The sequence below is a fragment of the Lepisosteus oculatus genome, chromosome 11 (assembly GCF_040954835.1).
Source record: "Lepisosteus oculatus isolate fLepOcu1 chromosome 11, fLepOcu1.hap2, whole genome shotgun sequence".
Classification (NCBI taxonomy): Eukaryota; Metazoa; Chordata; class Actinopteri; order Semionotiformes; family Lepisosteidae; genus Lepisosteus; species Lepisosteus oculatus.
The window spans coordinates 41,085,084-41,101,345 of record NC_090706.1 but is presented as its reverse complement, the minus strand read 5'-3'; the positions used below and the strand labels follow the sequence as shown (position 1 = coordinate 41,101,345).

General features: G+C 53.3%; 1 protein-coding gene across 2 annotated transcripts; it reads left to right on the top strand.

Annotated features, from left to right (window-relative positions):
• Nucleotides 1–77: 77 nt before the first annotated feature.
• On the top strand, nucleotides 78–16,245 carry rufy1 (RUN and FYVE domain containing 1). Of its 2 annotated transcripts, XM_069195357.1 has the most exons (18): nucleotides 78–543; nucleotides 2,963–3,133; nucleotides 4,268–4,385; nucleotides 5,301–5,402; nucleotides 6,154–6,277; nucleotides 7,336–7,394; nucleotides 8,404–8,469; nucleotides 8,899–8,968; nucleotides 9,332–9,433; nucleotides 9,723–9,839; nucleotides 10,591–10,758; nucleotides 10,954–11,051; nucleotides 11,307–11,426; nucleotides 12,333–12,462; nucleotides 13,272–13,366; nucleotides 13,495–13,543; nucleotides 14,055–14,132; nucleotides 14,270–16,245. In XM_069195357.1, the coding sequence occupies exons 1-18, from the start codon at nucleotides 246–248 to the stop codon at nucleotides 14,408–14,410; spliced, it is 2,106 nt and encodes a 701-aa protein (XP_069051458.1). In that variant the 5' UTR covers nucleotides 78–245; the 3' UTR covers nucleotides 14,411–16,245. The 2 variants fall into 2 exon arrangements, with proteins under 2 accessions (XP_069051458.1, XP_069051459.1); XM_069195358.1 differs by lacking the exon at nucleotides 9,723–9,839.
• Nucleotides 16,246–16,262: the final 17 nt, after the last annotated feature.

Sequence of the window (16,262 nt, the reverse complement as noted above, 5' to 3'; positions counted from 1 at the left end):
TGATTGATCTGTGCTTTTGCACCTTGTGACGTGTGTGTGACGTGTGTGTGAACCCCCCCCCCCCACCACCACCAAGACGGAGGCGCGAGAGTTGCTCCCACCCGACAGAGCGCGAGCCAGAATTCGGAGCTCTCGAGACCACGGATCAGCCCCAGCTGACGAGCCAGCGGGGTTCGATTGCTCAGGTCTGCTCGCTGCCCTCCCCTTAGCTCGTTTGCTTCGGCCTGGCGTCACATGTTTTGAAGATGGAGGCAGACGCCAGGTGTGTTGACACCGGAGCGGGGGACCAGGATAAGGAGGACTTCGAAGTTTTGGAAGGTGTACCGGAGAGTGCAGTCGGCAGCCCTCAGGAGGAGCAGAAAGAGAAGCCCCCGCCGGACGGCGGCTGGTCGGCTCCGATTTTGTCGCTGGCCAGGAGGGCGACGGAGAGCCTGTCCAGTACCGTCAGCCACAGCAGCGCTCTGAGAGGGGCCGCGTCTGCTGCTGGGGTGCTGTCATCCAAGCCGCACCCGGCCAGCAATGACGGGCACACTCCTAAACCAGGTATTCCCAACTGTTGCTTCATTCTGTGCGCGAAACGCAGACGTTGCGTCTTGCTCGCCTTCGGTGAAAGTTGCGTTTTAGTTACTGCACCGAATCGCCGGACACCTGTCTAGCTAAAAACTTCAGCTGGCCGACCCGATGAAACTTTGGTGGTGGAGCTTGCCCTGCCGGAGTAAAGTAGCTCCCTGCTCTGATTTTCTGTGCTTCTGTCTTGTTTTCGGCACGTCGCCCGTGCGGTTGTTGTGTGTCCGGATGTACCTGCGCAGGTAAGCTCACTCGTTGACGTCAGCGCGTCTGCAGCCGTGGCGCTGGGAGGGCACGAGCCGCGGACCTGCCCGCGCACCCCGCGTGTTCGGGCCACGCAGGGGCAGAGTGCGCTTTTCTCGAAACGGAACCTCAGGATTCAAGGCTCCTGAACAATGCGCACGCCTACATGGTGCGATCGGTTTTATGCGTCCTGAAAGTTTCCCAGTGTTCGGGAAATCAAGTCACGCTCACCGCTCCGGTGCGGGCAGTTTCAAGAAAGACGTTTCAGTGGAGCTCATGCATAGCTGCTCACTGCTCAAGTCATGACACAGTGAGGTGTGACTGCAAGGGCGTGTGATGGTCACAGTTCCTCTTTTCCAGATCTCATTTTAGGCTTTTTCCATGATATTTCCAGGCACGTTTTACAGGACAGTCTGGCAGGTTTAGGGCTGAGGAGCATACAGTGCAGTGGTTCTGACTTCAGATAGTCCCCAGTAGAACTACCAGCAAATTCCTTTTCGTTTGCAGTGACGTGGTTTAATGGTCTCAAACCGGGGTGACGGTCCCTACTGCTGGTTTAGTCAAACGCAGGTCTATAGGCTACAGTCGCCCTCAATGCTGGCTCATCCGGCGGCCAGGAGCTGCGCTGGGAAGGGCTGGAAGTAATGGAAGTGCTGGCAGAGTGTCGGAGCATGGCTGTGGATGTGTGCTGGATCTGCAGTGTGACGCTCGTCTCCGGTCTGAAAGGCTGACAGGGACTGTTCCCTGTGTCCTTAAACGCCCCAGATGTGGAGGTGTCGGGTGGTTAGCGGTGTGAATCTCACTACCGTGGAGAGTGAAAGGCTGTTGTGAGCCGCTGGAGTCGCACACTGGAGTTTGTAAAGGCGATGCTCCTTGTGATCGGCTCAGCCCCGAGACGAAGGGTGTGTTGCTCATCTGCCTGCGGGAGAACGTCTGAGCTTGAAAGGCCCAGTGCTGCGCTCTGTCTGCGTGCTTGAAGGCCGTCCAGTTCGCCAGTTAAGCTCAAGCTGCACAGGTGCAGAGCCACACACGCGTAGCTGCATTGTTAACGGGGGCGACTGATTCCCATCATGAGGTAGTAGACCATTCTAGGTCTTAACATGGCGAGTATTTGAGTTCTTCATCTCTTTGTAGCAAGTTTGGAGCAGAACCAGAAAAGAGACAGAATAACAGTATGGAATGTGTCCGATGGATGAATGAAATTTAGTTCCTTTCAGTTTGCTTTTCAAATTCAGATAAAAAAAAGAAATAATGTCTTTCTCTGGTAGACGGTAGATTGCGTTCTTCTTCCAGGAAACGTGTGATCTACTTCTGCTAAACGGAGATTAGCCATCTTAGTTCAGAGGAGAGGTTTTTGTTGTGCAATACTGAGAGGCTTTAAAAACTTATGAGTGTTGGGACAAATATTATTTGTTTGGTTTTATAATATGTCTCATTATATTTTGGACTTTGACATTCTAGACCCCAGTAATGAGATTATGCTTCTGCTTCTGACTGACAACTATTTCTGTGTATAAAGAGACAATCCTTCCGAGGGTTCACATATTTACAGAATTTGTGTCGCCAGCTCTGTGTGGGTTTTAATTTCAGTATTGCTTAAGTGAGGTTTTGTCGAAATCTAGTTCACATAGGAAGCTTTTATTTTCAGGTCGTATGACGCTGTTCAGTCAGGAGAATTTTTTTTCCCCATCGCCCATAAATCAGCAGTTCCCGTCTCAAAGTGGTGGGCATCTGCAGTTCCCTTCCTTCCGTGTCCTGCAGCGACTGAGAGTCCAGTTCTGACACTGCCACCAACCAGCTCCCCATGTGTCACACGCTGGCGACTGTATCTGTACCCGTGCAGGGTGCGTCACTCGCTGACCTCTGAACATTTCAGTTCCACTTAAGATTTCTGTGAAGAAAGTAACTCTGCTCTGTATTCTGTGCAGCTCATTCTTTGCAGATGTTTATTTCTTATTATGACAGTTGCTCTTTTATTAGAAGCGAACGCAGAGGGGTGGAGAACAGGAGACGAACCAAACCAGCACATGTCTTCGTACCAGGCTGTAGTGCTTAGCAAGATAAATGAACTGTCAAGAAGGAGCTGTGGGCTCCTTGCCCTGTGCGCAGCGGGCTGCGTTGTGAGAGGTGTGCGATGGTCTTTCCTCCGCAGGCAGGGACGCCCTGGCGGTGGAGCGGAGCAACCTGCTGAACATGATGAAGCTGAGCGTGAAGGTGCTGATCCAGTCGGCGCTGAGCCTGGGCCGCTCCCTCGACTCGGACTACCCCCCCCTGCAGCAGTTCTTCGTGGTGCTGGAGCACTGCCTCAAGCACGGCCTGCGAGGTGAGAGCCCGGCCAGAACCCTCCTCTGCCCAGCCCGGTCTGCCCGAGGGCGGTCAGCTCGGCCCTTCCTCACCGATGTCCACACGGAGGTGCACCGGCTCTGATGCACAGCGGTCGTTTACAGCTCCCTTTCAAGTAGCTTTGCCCCCTGGGTTCTGATGGCACATTCTTCAGAGGCCCAGATGCATGAATACAATATTGTATTCATCTGGCTTGTATTCATCTGGCTTGTTCATGCTGGAGGTCCGCTTGCAGTGAGGTCATGCCAGTTCAGCCAGTCTGATTTTTTTCTGTCTCTTTTGCAAGCAGTTTTCCACAGTTTGAAAGGAGTGGTCTCATGTCCAGGTCAGGGTCAAGCAGTTTGCGTCTACAATTGCTCTATTTTCCTGCTTGATCTATAGCCTTTGAAGTTCCTTTGGGAGTTTGACTTGATAGGAATTTTAGTGATTCACCACGACAATGAATAACCAATTCTGCTGCTTCGGCAGGCCTGTTGCTGCCTCATATTTAGGATTTTTATTGCCTAATTGCCACTTTGAAAAAGCCAGGAGAACAAAGACTCCGAGTCCCTGGCCCATGGCCAGCTTGCCTGCCCTTGAACAAGCCACTCTTTCTTCAGGGCGCTTACACACAGCCCCAGCCCCAGAGTAGACACGGGGGGTATCCCCCAGGGTTGGCAGCACTGTCTCTGGTCCGGCATGAGTGAAGATGATGAGTGTGTCGCTGCAGTGAAGCACAAGGATGAGGGAAACATCAGCCCCTTCTCAGGAGATGTTAATGGAAAAGCAGGAAGTACCGACCGGTGTTTGTGTTTGTGTGACAGTACAGATTGTGTTTTGGGGAAATGAGCCATATTGCTCCTAATTTCTTTGCATGCAAGTCAAAGTACATGCATGGTTGACCAATTACTGTGTGTTGTCAGTTCATGCTTTACTGCTCCTACCCCGCTGGTGCCTGCTTATGTTAATCTAATGTTGGAACTTTTACTGAAAATGATTATTTTTTCTCTTGGAAAGAAAATGAGCGATTTGGTAGGGTCCAGTGGAATTCCCTGGATCACGGTTAAAGCAGAACGAGGGAGCGAGGCGTTTTAACCCCTTTAGTCTGACTCTCGCTCTGCTCTCCCCCTGCCAGCCAGGAAACCCTTCATCGGGCAGAACAAGTCCATCTGGGGCCCCCTGGAGCTGGTGGAGAAGCTGTGCCCGGAGTCGGCTGACATTGCCATCAGCGCCAGAGATTTGCCGGGGCTGAAGTGCGTATTCCGGCTCTCCGGTCTTGAAGCTTGTGGGCACGGTAGGATGAGGAGCAGGAAGCACGTAGCCAGCCGGGCAGGATTCCAGCCGGTGGCTGTCAGTGGCACCTGCAGCTCGCGCTGATGGAGACAGGCTGCCTGCTCCCTGTCGGCGCGCTGTCCGCTCCCCTCTTCAGCTCGGCTCTCAGCAGCTGCTCGCTTCTTCCCTTTAAACCCAGTCCAGTTCCTAACACCTGATGCCGATTTCAGGTGGCCCTAGTAAAGGTGCGCGGGTTGCTTGAAGTCCAGTCCCCTCCCAGCTGCTGAAGAAAGAAAAGCAAAAGATTTAACTGGGCGGCTGTGTGATTTCACCTGTGGGTTAGGAACTGGAGCAGGAGGGAGAGGAATTGAGCAGACAAGTCGCCGGTGATTGTACAGTAGACTACCCTGACGCAGTGCTTATTCCACTGCAGCGCTGCATTGCAACCAGCCTCGTCATTGCTCTGTTGTTTCTGCGAATAATCGGCTAAGAAACCAAAGCCCTGGCAGTAGCGAGTGTGTAATGGAGCAGGGCAGAGCGAGCTGCCCCCTATTAAAGAATAAAGCAGATTCTTGTATAAAAATGCATGCTGAGTCAACCAGTATAAAAATGAGTATTGTTTAGTGGCAATCATTTCCCTGTTACAGTTGAACTTGATCGCCCTTTGTGCTTTGTCACATCGTGCTTCCCTCTTGCTCAGAGCAAGTGGTTTTCCATGTCTGTCTGAGCTCGTGGCCACCATGAAAAGGCATCGGTTACAAAAAGGTGGAAAGACCGCTTCCAGTTGTGTCCTGTTGTAAGCCCATTGCATTTCTAGGAAACAAGTCCCAGCGTTAGATGTGCTGGGCAGACCTGTGGTAGCCGGGTGTGACTCACGCTGTGCCCATCTGTCCCAGGACGTTTGTGGGCAGGGCCCGGGCCTGGCTCTGCCTGGCGCTCATGCAGAAGAAAATGGCCGACTACCTGAAGGCTCTGCTGGATCACAAGGACCTCCTGAGGTGAGCCCAGTCTCAGAATTAGTTCAGATTTCTGCTCCTTATCTTTAAAGGGGAACTGCAGTCCCAATTTCTCAGATGGGTTATTAGAGGTTGGTAACAAAATGAATCCATTGACATTATTTAAAAAAAAATCACAAATTTGTTCTTACTTCAGAATTCATAAACTTTGTGAAAGTACTGTAAGTCGCCATGTTGTCACAAACTCGTCTTCGAGTTCCCACGAATTGCGGCGTGAGGCAGCCCTTCCTGCTCACTAGTCTCTGCGATGACTAATGTACTGTGATGTACGGGTGAATAAGTACAGGTTGTGCAGCAGATATTTCACTGCAGAAATGTTCCAACGTGATCTGTATGCAGAGTTGGACGTTAATAGAAAAGCAGGAAATACTGAAGTAAGTAGTATTTGTCAGCAAAACCGCCTTGTTTACAGTGTAATAAGGCTGAGTCACATCACCAGAAGATTTGTTGCCTCATTCTAAATCGCAGCACATGGCGCTGCGCATATCTGGAAATTTGGTCTATATTGTGATGTAAGTTGGAGTTTAACATGCGATTGTGTACATTTCACTTTCATTGCGGTCTGAAATGCACTCATCAGTGCCGATTCGGTCTAACCCCGAAATATAAAAATAGCCTTGCAGTTCCAGTCCTGAGACGTCCAGCCAGTCTGTTTGTGCTGGCGCAGTGCGCCGGTGTGTCTGTAGGGGCAGGAGAAGGGCTCTCAGGGCTGCGTGTGTGTGTGTCTGTGCAGCGAGTTCTACGAGCCAGGCGCACTGCTGCTGGAGGAGGAGGGCTCGGTGATCGTGGGGATGCTGGTGGGGCTCAACGTCATCGACGCCAACCTCTGCCTGAAGGGGGAGGACCTGGACTCGCAGGTGCGCTTGCTTCCTGGGCCACAGGGCTCTTTCTTACGGGTCCTGCCCAAACTCCCAGCCTCTCTCCTTGGTCCCCCCTGCCTGTGGGGACCTTAACCTCCCGAAACGCGTACAGCTGCAGAGGTCCTCTCCTTGCTCCGCTGACATGGGTCCTTGCTTGATCCTCAGTCACCCCAGGAGCGCCTGGGCTGCCCAGCTTCTGCCGCCCGTTGACGGGGCTCAGGAGGTGGAACCTGGGTGGTGCTCACACCAGCGTGTGGGGGTCACTCGGACATCCCTCTGGAATCGGGAAGCTGCTTATTCCCGCTGAGGCTTGTGAAAATCCAGAGGCTGACCCAGAAGCACAAGGTGCAAGGACAGCGCAGCGCAGGGCAGGCGAGCTCACGCCCCCAGAGAGCGGGACGCCCCGTCAGGGTTCCAGTGAGGCAGGGCAGCGTACCGTGGTGAAGGCCGCTCTGTGCCGGAAACACAGCTCAGTCAAGGCAGAGTTCACTGCTTCCAATGTGCCGGGTGACGGAGATGAGCACCACTGTGCCCTTTGAAAACCCACTCCTGCAATCTCCTGCCGAGAGCTGGGGAATCTCTGCTGCGTGTGCGCTCCACGCCAGTAGTGTCCTGCATTAGAAAACGCCTGGAATTCGGCCCAAATCTTCTGTTATTACACCGTTCAGACTGGTGGGGCAGCACTAACGCATGGCGTCTTTGTCCTGCCTAGAAGAGATCTGCTGCTGTCGTGGGTCCTGGCTTGCGTTGCCGACTTGTTAGGTGCTAAAATACATTTTCCTGTGCAACAGAGAACAGGGGCGGCTCGGAGCAGAATACAGTGCAGTTCCAGCTGGAGCGATCAGTGATTTGTGGCCCTTTTGTAATGCCAGTGACTGAAGGGCGGGGCTCCAGCTGCCCTGTCGGGGGGCGGGGCTCCAGCTGCCCTGTCGGGGGGCGGGGCTCCAGCTGCCCTGTCGGGGGGCGGGGCTCCAGCTGCCCTGTCGGGGGGCGGGGCTCCAGCTGCTTCGTGTGCCGCTGATGTCCGACGCCTGTGCCTGCTGTTGCTGTTGCAGGTGGGGGTGATCGACTTCTCGCTGTACCTGAAGGACCCGCAGAGCGAGAGCCAGAGGGAGTAAGTGACCCGAGGGGCCCGCGGCAGGCGGCTTCCTGTTCTCCAGCTGCTCTCGGAGTTCTGTCCTTCTGCTCTGTGTAACTTGTGTTCAGCCGACCGACCGCAGGGCGTCACTCACGCAGGGCGTCACTCACGCAGGGCGTCACTCACGCAGGGCGTCACTCACGCAGGGGGCGTCACGCAGGGCGTCGGCTTCCCGAGGAGGGGCTCCTTGTGCTTTGACCTCCAAGGCTGAAAAACATGTTTCTTCTTTCCTTTCTGATTTTAAGAAAAGAATGAAGTGATAATTCCTTACATTTATACTGCGCTTTTCTGGACGTTCCACTCAAAGCGCTTTACAGGTAAGGGGGACTCCCCTCCACCACCACCTCCAATTAAAAGGATTGGGAAAGGCCAGCAGGAAATTTGGCCGGGACACTGGGGTAACACCCCTTCGCAAACCAGATACAAACCTTTTTTTTTTTCTTGTCTGTAACGTCCTCTAAAATGTCAGAACACCCCCTCCCAAGTGCAGGCTGAGCTTGGGTTCGAGACTGGGTCATGTCACCAGCTGGCTGTAGCAAGGGCTCTCCAGTAGCCGAGCGCTGCTCCAGCTGTTAGTGTTGGGATCAGGCACTCGGATCTCTTGGTGATGCCTGAGTCATTCTGACAGGTGGTGAGGAGCACTCCTCTCCTCCAGTCAGTGCTGATTGATGCGCCTGTGCTGCCTGAGACGTGTTCAAATACTAGTGGCTCAAAGATGGATGAGCTGGAAGAGTCTGTTGAAACTTCCTTGTTCCTCATTCTTCTTGTGAGGCATCAGAGAGCCAAGGTTTGAAAAACTCTTAGCTGGCTGTTCTGGACTCAGAGGGTGTAACCAAACGATGATGAGCAATTCTAATGTACAAAAAGAAAAGGGGTTGAGGATGACCTTTGACACCGGTGGCGCTGAGATAATGAAACACAAATCGGACAGAGCAGCAGAGAAAAGCAGATGACCCATCTAAAGATTTTGTTTGTGCTTTTTCAGAGATGGAAAAATCACAGCCATTCTGGACCAGAAGCACTACATTGAAGAGTTGAATCGGCACTTGAGGTAGGCCTCCCTGTGTCTCCACACTGTGCGCCGAGGGGCGGCGGTTCATCAGCTGAATCAAGGGGGAACTTGGGGGAGGTCTGATTGTGCAGAGGGGAGTTTGGCCTAGACACTGGGCCCTTCTCTAACGAGCAGTTTCTCTCCCAGGTCACACACACTCAAGCACACAGGGAAGGTTTAGAGATGCTAATTAAAGCACCCCACATCTCAGAGACTATAATATCCCCAAAATATTTTCTTATCCTAACGACTGCAGGCTTTCTCGGTGTTAATTTGTGTTCATGTTATTTCATATTTTGAAACTTCGCTCTGCTGCAGAGCATGGAAGCAGTGTGGTGCAGTCTTTTTTTGGGTATGAAAAATAACACCCTGAATGAAAACGAGACTTTGGAGTGGGTGGGCGTCAGTAATGCCTGGACCTCTCTGCAGCTGCACGGTGACGGACCTGCAAGCCAAGATGGACTCGCTGGAGAAGACCAACTCCAAGCTCATAGAGGAGGTGAGGGCAGCAAGTGTTCAAGTGCCCACTCCTGCACGGACTGGTGCAGGTAGTAGTAGTGAAAGGAAAAAGTGTGGGGGGAAAAAGGGAAAGTCATATCAGTTCATCCAATAGCTAGAGCTGTTAATCCGTCCGTTCCTGTCATCAAGCTTTCATGACAGGACAGTTAGAAACGGCACCTTCTTTCTGTGCAGGAGTGGTCCTGTGTGAAGAATAAATAAGGGGTTTTGAGTCCCCAGTTCCTGGTTGCTTTGAAAGTAGTAGGGTGTCTGCTTGGGCCGTGTGAGTGGGGTTCAGAAGAGTCCCGTCACTGCTGGGGCCAGAATTCGGCTTTGTGACGCGGGGTGTCCTGCTCGTTCTTAGCTGACCGCAGCCACGGACAGGATCCACGCGCTCAGGGAGGAGCAGGAGCAGCTGAAGCAGGAGAATGAAACCATCAGACAGAGCAGTGAGAGGAAGGTGGAGGTGAGTGACGCCCGCCGCTCGTCCGCCCGCGCGGTCTCCCAGACTCGCCAGCCCGACCGCTGACTGCTCGTCCGCCCGCGCGGTCTCCCAGACTCGCCGGCCCGACCGCTGACCGCTCGTCCGCCCGCGCGGTCTCCCAGACTCGCCGGCCCGACCGCTGACTGCTCGTCCGCCCGCGCGGTCTCCCAGACTCGCCGGCCCGACCGCTGACTGCTCGTCCGCCCGCGCGGTCTCCCAGACCCGCCGGCCCGACCGCTGACCGCTTGTGGCTGGGCGGCCGTGTTCGCAGGTGACGAGGCAGGACAGCGAGGTGGAGCTGCAGACTTACCGCCAGTCGCGACAGGGCCTGGACGAGATGTACAACGAGGTGTGGAAACAGTACAAGGAGGAGCGCAGGATTCGCCAGGTCAGCCTCGCACCCCTCCGCCTCGTGGTCGGAGAGCCGAGTAGAAAGGGGCAGTGTGCCGGAGATTGCCTGACTGCGAGCAGTGTGGTCACCCTGAAGGAGCTGCCTCACACCTGGAGAGGAAGTGAAGCGTGGCACTCGGAGACATTCGGTCCGCCTTGCGAGCTTTGGTTGACCTGTGGCTTTCCCTGTGAGGAATCCTCGGAGTGCTCCTCTTGAGCGAGCTTCCACACGGAGCGGAAGTTTAGTCTGAAAACACTTGGGGAAAACTCCGCTGGGAGTTACGGGAAATTACATGGCACTCAACGTTTGTCTTCAGACACAGAACCATCTGAAGACGTTTGCTTTGACCGTATATAAGTGAAGCAGACAGTTCTTCTACTAAGATTGACGTGAAAAGGTCAGAGTTTAAATAGCATATTTCCCCTGAATCATTGCAATTTTTTGCCTCCTTGGAAACCCTGACTCATAATGCTGTGTCTCACAATGCCCCCCTCACCTCTACAGAGGTGCCTCCAGTTTTTATCTCATCTGTTTTTCACTTCCATTCCTGTTTCCATGGGCAGGTTTCCTCCTGCCCTTTTGAAGTTGTACTACCCAGATAAAACCCTCTTCCCCCTTTTCACCCTGGGCTTGGTGGTCCGTTGGTCTCTCGGTACGGACGCAACTTTCGAACTGGGGTCAGCTGCGGTGGCCTTCTTGTGCCCTGGTCTGACCCCTGACCTCTGACCGTGTGTCTGTGCGTGTGCAGGAGCTGGAGAAGGAGCTGCAGCTGCAGGTGGGGCTGAAGCAGGAGATGGAGGTGGCCATGAAGCTGCTAGAGAAGGACACCCATGAGAAGCAGGACACCCTGGTGGCTCTGAGGCAGCAGCTGGACCAGGTCAAGACCCTCAACCTGCAGATGTTCCACAAGGCACAGGTACCCTTCCCTTATTTTTCTTATTGCACCCCGCCTGCTTGGACCATGCCACCAGCCTGCTGCGCTCCCCGAGCTCCGGCATGGTGGCTGTCCGTGCCCAGACTCCCAGGGTGCAGGTCACAGTGGGCAGGGGTGCTCTGACCAGCACGTGTCTCTGCAGACCTGTTTCATCCCCTGTGTCTTGTCTCCCCCCAGAATACCGGTCAGGAGGTGCAGAGGAAGGGCGAGGAGGCGGCCCAGCTGGAGGAGAAGATGAACCAGATGGTCTCCACCATGCAGCAGATGGAGGAGAGGTAATGTGAGGGCAGGCGCAGCAGGGCGGGGTCAGTCAGGGGGGGCCGGAGCGAGTCCCGGGAGGCAGCAGGGTGTCCAGAGATGAGCCTGCGTTTGAGTCTGAATCCTGAGCCACCTGCAAGGCCCCCCTGGGCCCTGGAGTGCTGCAGCCACCCCAGATCCTGGAGCTCGGAGCTGCCACAGCGCTCTGTAACCCTGAAGCAGTCGTGCGTCACAGGGCTGCAGTGACCCAGACCGGCCGCTCTCGCCCACAGGCTGCAAAGCTCGGAGGCGGCGCGGAGGCAGGCGGACGAGCAGCAGCGCAGCGCCCGGCTGGAGCTGGAGGGCCGCGTGGACGCGCTGCAGCGGCAGCTGGCGGACCTGGACCGGCTGCGGTAAGGAGGCCGGCGTCGTCCCCGCGGGCACCCCCGGGCGCAGCGCCTCACGGAGGCCTCGGGAGCGTAGGCGCAGTGCAGACCCTGCAGGCGTCGCTGTCCGTTCTGGGCTTCGGAAGGTCGCGAGAAGTGAAAGAGCCCGAATCCCTCCATCAGGAAGGGCAGCAGAGCACTGCAGCGCCAGCCAGGGGCTAGAAGCGTGTCCACTGCCTGGCCTGATGTCAGGAGCCAGTCCAGCTGGGCCGCACCGGTCCCGGGATGGGAGACCTCCACTGAAACTGTGAGCCTGTAGGTGGTGCTCTTCCCACTAGAGCAGTATCCCAGGACAGGCACTATGGATGGTGCTGCCCTTTTGGATGAGATGTTCAACGAGGTCCTGAGTACTTAGTCTTTAAAAGTCCTGTGGCACATCTTTGAAATGGTAGGGATGTTATAACTTGTGTTCTAAGTAAATCCCAATCTGGCCTCCCTAAAATTTGTTGGTGAAGCAGCTTCTCCTGGGGCTGCGCTTCAGTGTTGCACAAAGCGGGTCTCCTCCTGGGATAGTTTGGGATAAAAAGTGATGCGTGTTCCATGCGGTTTATAGTATAACGGCCGATATTAAAAATCTCATGATACTGTATCGCACAGGAGTGGAAACCGTCTCACGGTCTCTTGTGAGCTTTGGGAGGCTGCAGGAAATCAAAGGAGCTGCTGGTCTGCCAAGAGCCAGGCACGCTGCAGGTTCTCGGTTGTGTCTTTTGGGTGGTTGGCTTGCCGTAGACTGGAGGGGAATTATGGGATGGGCAGCCATATAGTGTCCTTGTCTTGGCGTTTGGAGTGAGTGGGGAAATAAAGCACAGGCTGGGTTGTGTTGCGCCAGCTATGTCTACTGTCCCCGGCAGACTGTACGCTCTCTCCTCTCAGACTGGGGCTGGAGTCGGAGCTGAAGAGTGAGAAGGAGCAGCGGCAGGGCCTGCAGAGGGAGCTACAGAGGGAGAAGGACACCAGCACGCAGCTCCGCACGCAGCTGCAGCAGCTGGACGGCCTGCAGAAGGTCAGTGAGCACCTCCGCCTGCGCCGGCCAGCCAGGAGAACTTCAGGCCTCTCCACCAGGAGGCAGCAGAGGATGGGGCTGGGCGGTGGCTGGCTGGGGTCTGGGTGGGGCCTGGCAGGAGATGGGTGGGGCCTGGCAGGAGATGGGTGGGGCCTGGGCGGAGATGGGTGGGGCCTGGACGGAGATGGGCGGAGTTTGGGAGGGTGAGGCCTGGTGGGACATGGGCGGAGTTTGGGAGGGTGAGGCCTGGTGGGACATGGGCGGGGTCTGGGAGGGTGTGGCCTGCTGGGAGATGGGCGGGGTCTGGGAGGGTGTGGCCTGGCGGGAGATGGGCGGGGTCTGGGAGGGTGGGGCCTACCGGGGGAGATGGGCGGGGTCTGGGAGGGTGGGGCCTACCGGTGGGAGATGGGCGGAGTCTGGGAGGGTGGGGCCTACCGGTGGGAGATGGGCGGAGTCTGGGAGGGTGGGGCCTGCCGGGGGAGATGGGCGGAGTCTGGGGGTGGGGCCTGGCGGGAGATGGGCAAGTCACAAGACACAAGTCTCAGAGGGGGTACCAGGGAAGGGCTTCGCCTGTCCCTTTCATGATCTTCCTGGGCTTGGTGTCCTGCAAACACAGACTAGATTTGCTGCCCTTTCCCACTTACATGGTATTAACCCTTCAGTAATACAGAGCGATCACCCATGCTTTTAATGACCTTTGTGAAGAAGGTTAGTGAAATGGCTGTAATGTGCGATCAGGCTTGTCCTGGACAGTGTGCGAGCCCGCAGGGTGATGGGAGTGAGGGTGACGGGCTGTTGGCTTCGTGCAGGAGCTGCTGGAGATGAGGAGGGAGAAGCAGCAGCTGCAGAAGACGTGTGAGGAACAGGAGCAGGCCCTGCAGGAGATGGGGCTCCACCTCAGCCAGTGGGTACCCCGCCTTCCCACGCGCCCCCACAGGCTGGTCCCCGCCGCCAGCGCGCCTGTCCTGATCGCCACCTTCCCAACAGGCTCCTGGGCTGGTGATTTGACTGTGCTCTTGCTCCTGTCTTTAGGTCTAAATTAAAGATGGAGGACTTCAAGGAAGTCAACAAAGCACTGAAGGTATGCAGACCTCATCTCGGCAGCATCTTCCTCCTTGTTCCGCTAATGCTGTAGTGTGTTGAGAGACGCGCGGGCCCTGCCAGGGGGGGGGGAGGGAAAGCTGTGCCCTTCAGCCCTTCTTGCAAACGGCAGGGGCCAGTGCAGTCGGGGAGATCTCAGGGTGCAAGAAGGCGCAGCGCAGGTCAGCCGAATCTTGGAAATGAGTTTTCTTACGAAGGGGCCTTTCTTAAAAGAAAACAAACGGTTGATGTTTTGCACCCAAACATTTCCATTTCCACACTTCCATGCTAAAATAACGGTTGTTTTAAGTTTAGAAACGCCTCTAAACGTATACAGGGTTCGTGTTGATAATACTGGTCAGTGTGATTGCTCTGCAGCGTCGGGTACATCTTTCCCCCCAGCGCAGAGCACGTTTAGAATGAACCTTTTCACTTGGCTCATTGAGTGAGTGCAGTGCTGGCAGGGCTGTTGCACTGGATGGAGAACAGCAACATTGTGTTTGGTCTTGCAGGGCCAAGCTTGGTTAAAGGATGATGAAGCTACACAGTGCAAACAGTGCCAGAAGGAGTTTTCCATTTCCCGCCGAAAGGTGAGTTGGCCCCACCCCCAGGGAGCAAACACCTGCAAGAGCAGCACAGGCACTCCTGTCTTCAGACTTAAAAAAAACTTGCTTGATTGGCATAACTTGCTTCCTTTTGTATTAAAAAAGGATCTTTTCCTCCGCAGCATCACTGCCGGAACTGCGGAGACATCTACTGCAGCAGCTGCTCCAGCAACGAGCTGGCCCTGCCCTCCTACCCCCGCCCCGTGCGCGTGTGTGACACCTGCCACACGCTGTTGCTGCAGAGGTGCTCTACGGGCTCCTGACCGCCGCGGCACCTGTGCACATCCCCTCTGTGTTTCTTGTACAGGAATCTCAAGAACATGTGGTTTATACCTCTTGATTACAATTGGGAGAACTAACAATATGAGCTTAAGTAGGTAGATGTACTTTGTCTAACGACTAAAGTACAGAAGTTTACAGTATTTGACTTCTGATGAGCAGTCGCCAGTTTCATTTGCACCTTGCTTTTTATTTAGGTTTTTCCTGCCACACACTGCACTTAAACATCATAGTGTGCATTCTGAATGTCATTTACTTGGGAATCTGACTGTTAAATATTCTTATCACTTATGCAGTTACTGTGCCTTCACTTAAAAAATAATCTGTATCATAAAACACGGCTTTTAAATATTTTGTTTCATATTTGAAAACTGAGCTGTAGAACTACAGGAGCAGCCTCTCAGTGATCTGGTTTCTGTTGATGTATAAGGCGGAGTCTAATATAATTCTGCGAAAGAAAACTGACCCCTTTCAGCTTCAGAAAGCTTGTAGGTGAAGGTCTGTGGGAGTCTGGATTGAGCTGCCGAGCTAGGGTGAGGCTCAGACTAATTAGCAAATACCCAACTGAGTCCAACTGAAACTGCTATTGTAATCTAGGTTGCATTACAAGACAAATTTACATAAGTATAAACTTTTGAGTTCGTAATGTTTGTGCTTTGACAATTTAGAACACAATTGACTAAATCCATTTTAAGTTTCTTTTTGATTTAATCTGGTGGCGGGAGTTGAGGTTTAAAACAGGTGGTGGAATGAGTGGGGAGATAGAGAAGGAGCCTGTTCCTGAATGAGATCTCTCGAAGTGGGTAAAAAGACACTCACAAGTGAACCAAAAGAAACTTGGGACATTAGAGACTGTAGAGAACCAGGTATTGCCGTGTAGGTGAGTCATGTCCTCGACCTCCTTCAGATCTCATTCAGCACCGGATGCCTGAGTTTCCTGTTACAGCATAATAGTACAGTAGCTCTACATCCTCATTCCACCTACTGGCTCTTTGGAGAGTGGGTTGCAGATCAGAAACTGATGGTTCTACTCTGATAATCAGAAGTGCTGTCACCCAGCTTGCTAAGGTTTTACAAGTGCAAACCTATAATAAAAGTTCCTGCAGGACTTTAAAAAAAATTAGAAAGTCAGTCCAATTCTGAAATTCATTCAGCTCTGGGTTCATCGTCCAACATAAGTACTGGATGTATTTTTGTTTTACCCCATCGATTGCAAGGGCTTCCTCCTTTTCTACTTTGGAACTACAGAAACCTCGACAAAAAAACGCTTTTAAAGTTCAGGTAATGTTCCCGATCAAGCTACTTTTAAAGTGCTCCAGACTATGCTTAACTAATTAAATTGATGCTTGTAATTTTAAACTGTCATAGTACAGCCATATGAAATCTGCAAAATCAGCAGAAATGCATTTTAGTCTATGCTAGTTTTCCAATAGTACAAAAGGGAGCAGAAATCTAATTTCTGAATTTTATTAATGTCAGTCTTATGCCATTGCAGCTTTCACCAAGTAGATAAATTTTTCTGCAACTTTACCCAACCATAAACCCCAATTGAGCTGCTTTAAGTGAGAAATTATATATTGATCCAGGGATTAAGGGGAAACCTTTCCTTTTCAATCTAAATTGTCTATTATGTAAATTACACATATCAGTTGCAAGCTTTTTAATGGATAGCTGTAGCAGGCTTGTTGAGAATAGTCGTAAGACTAATTTAAGCCATCTTCTCAAATGTTAGGCATGCTTTGACTACTTTTGTATCTAGATGTTTTATATCATGTTTGTTCAGCAACCTGTTCAGGATTTAATAAATGCCTTTATGTAATACAGTGTGAACTTCTA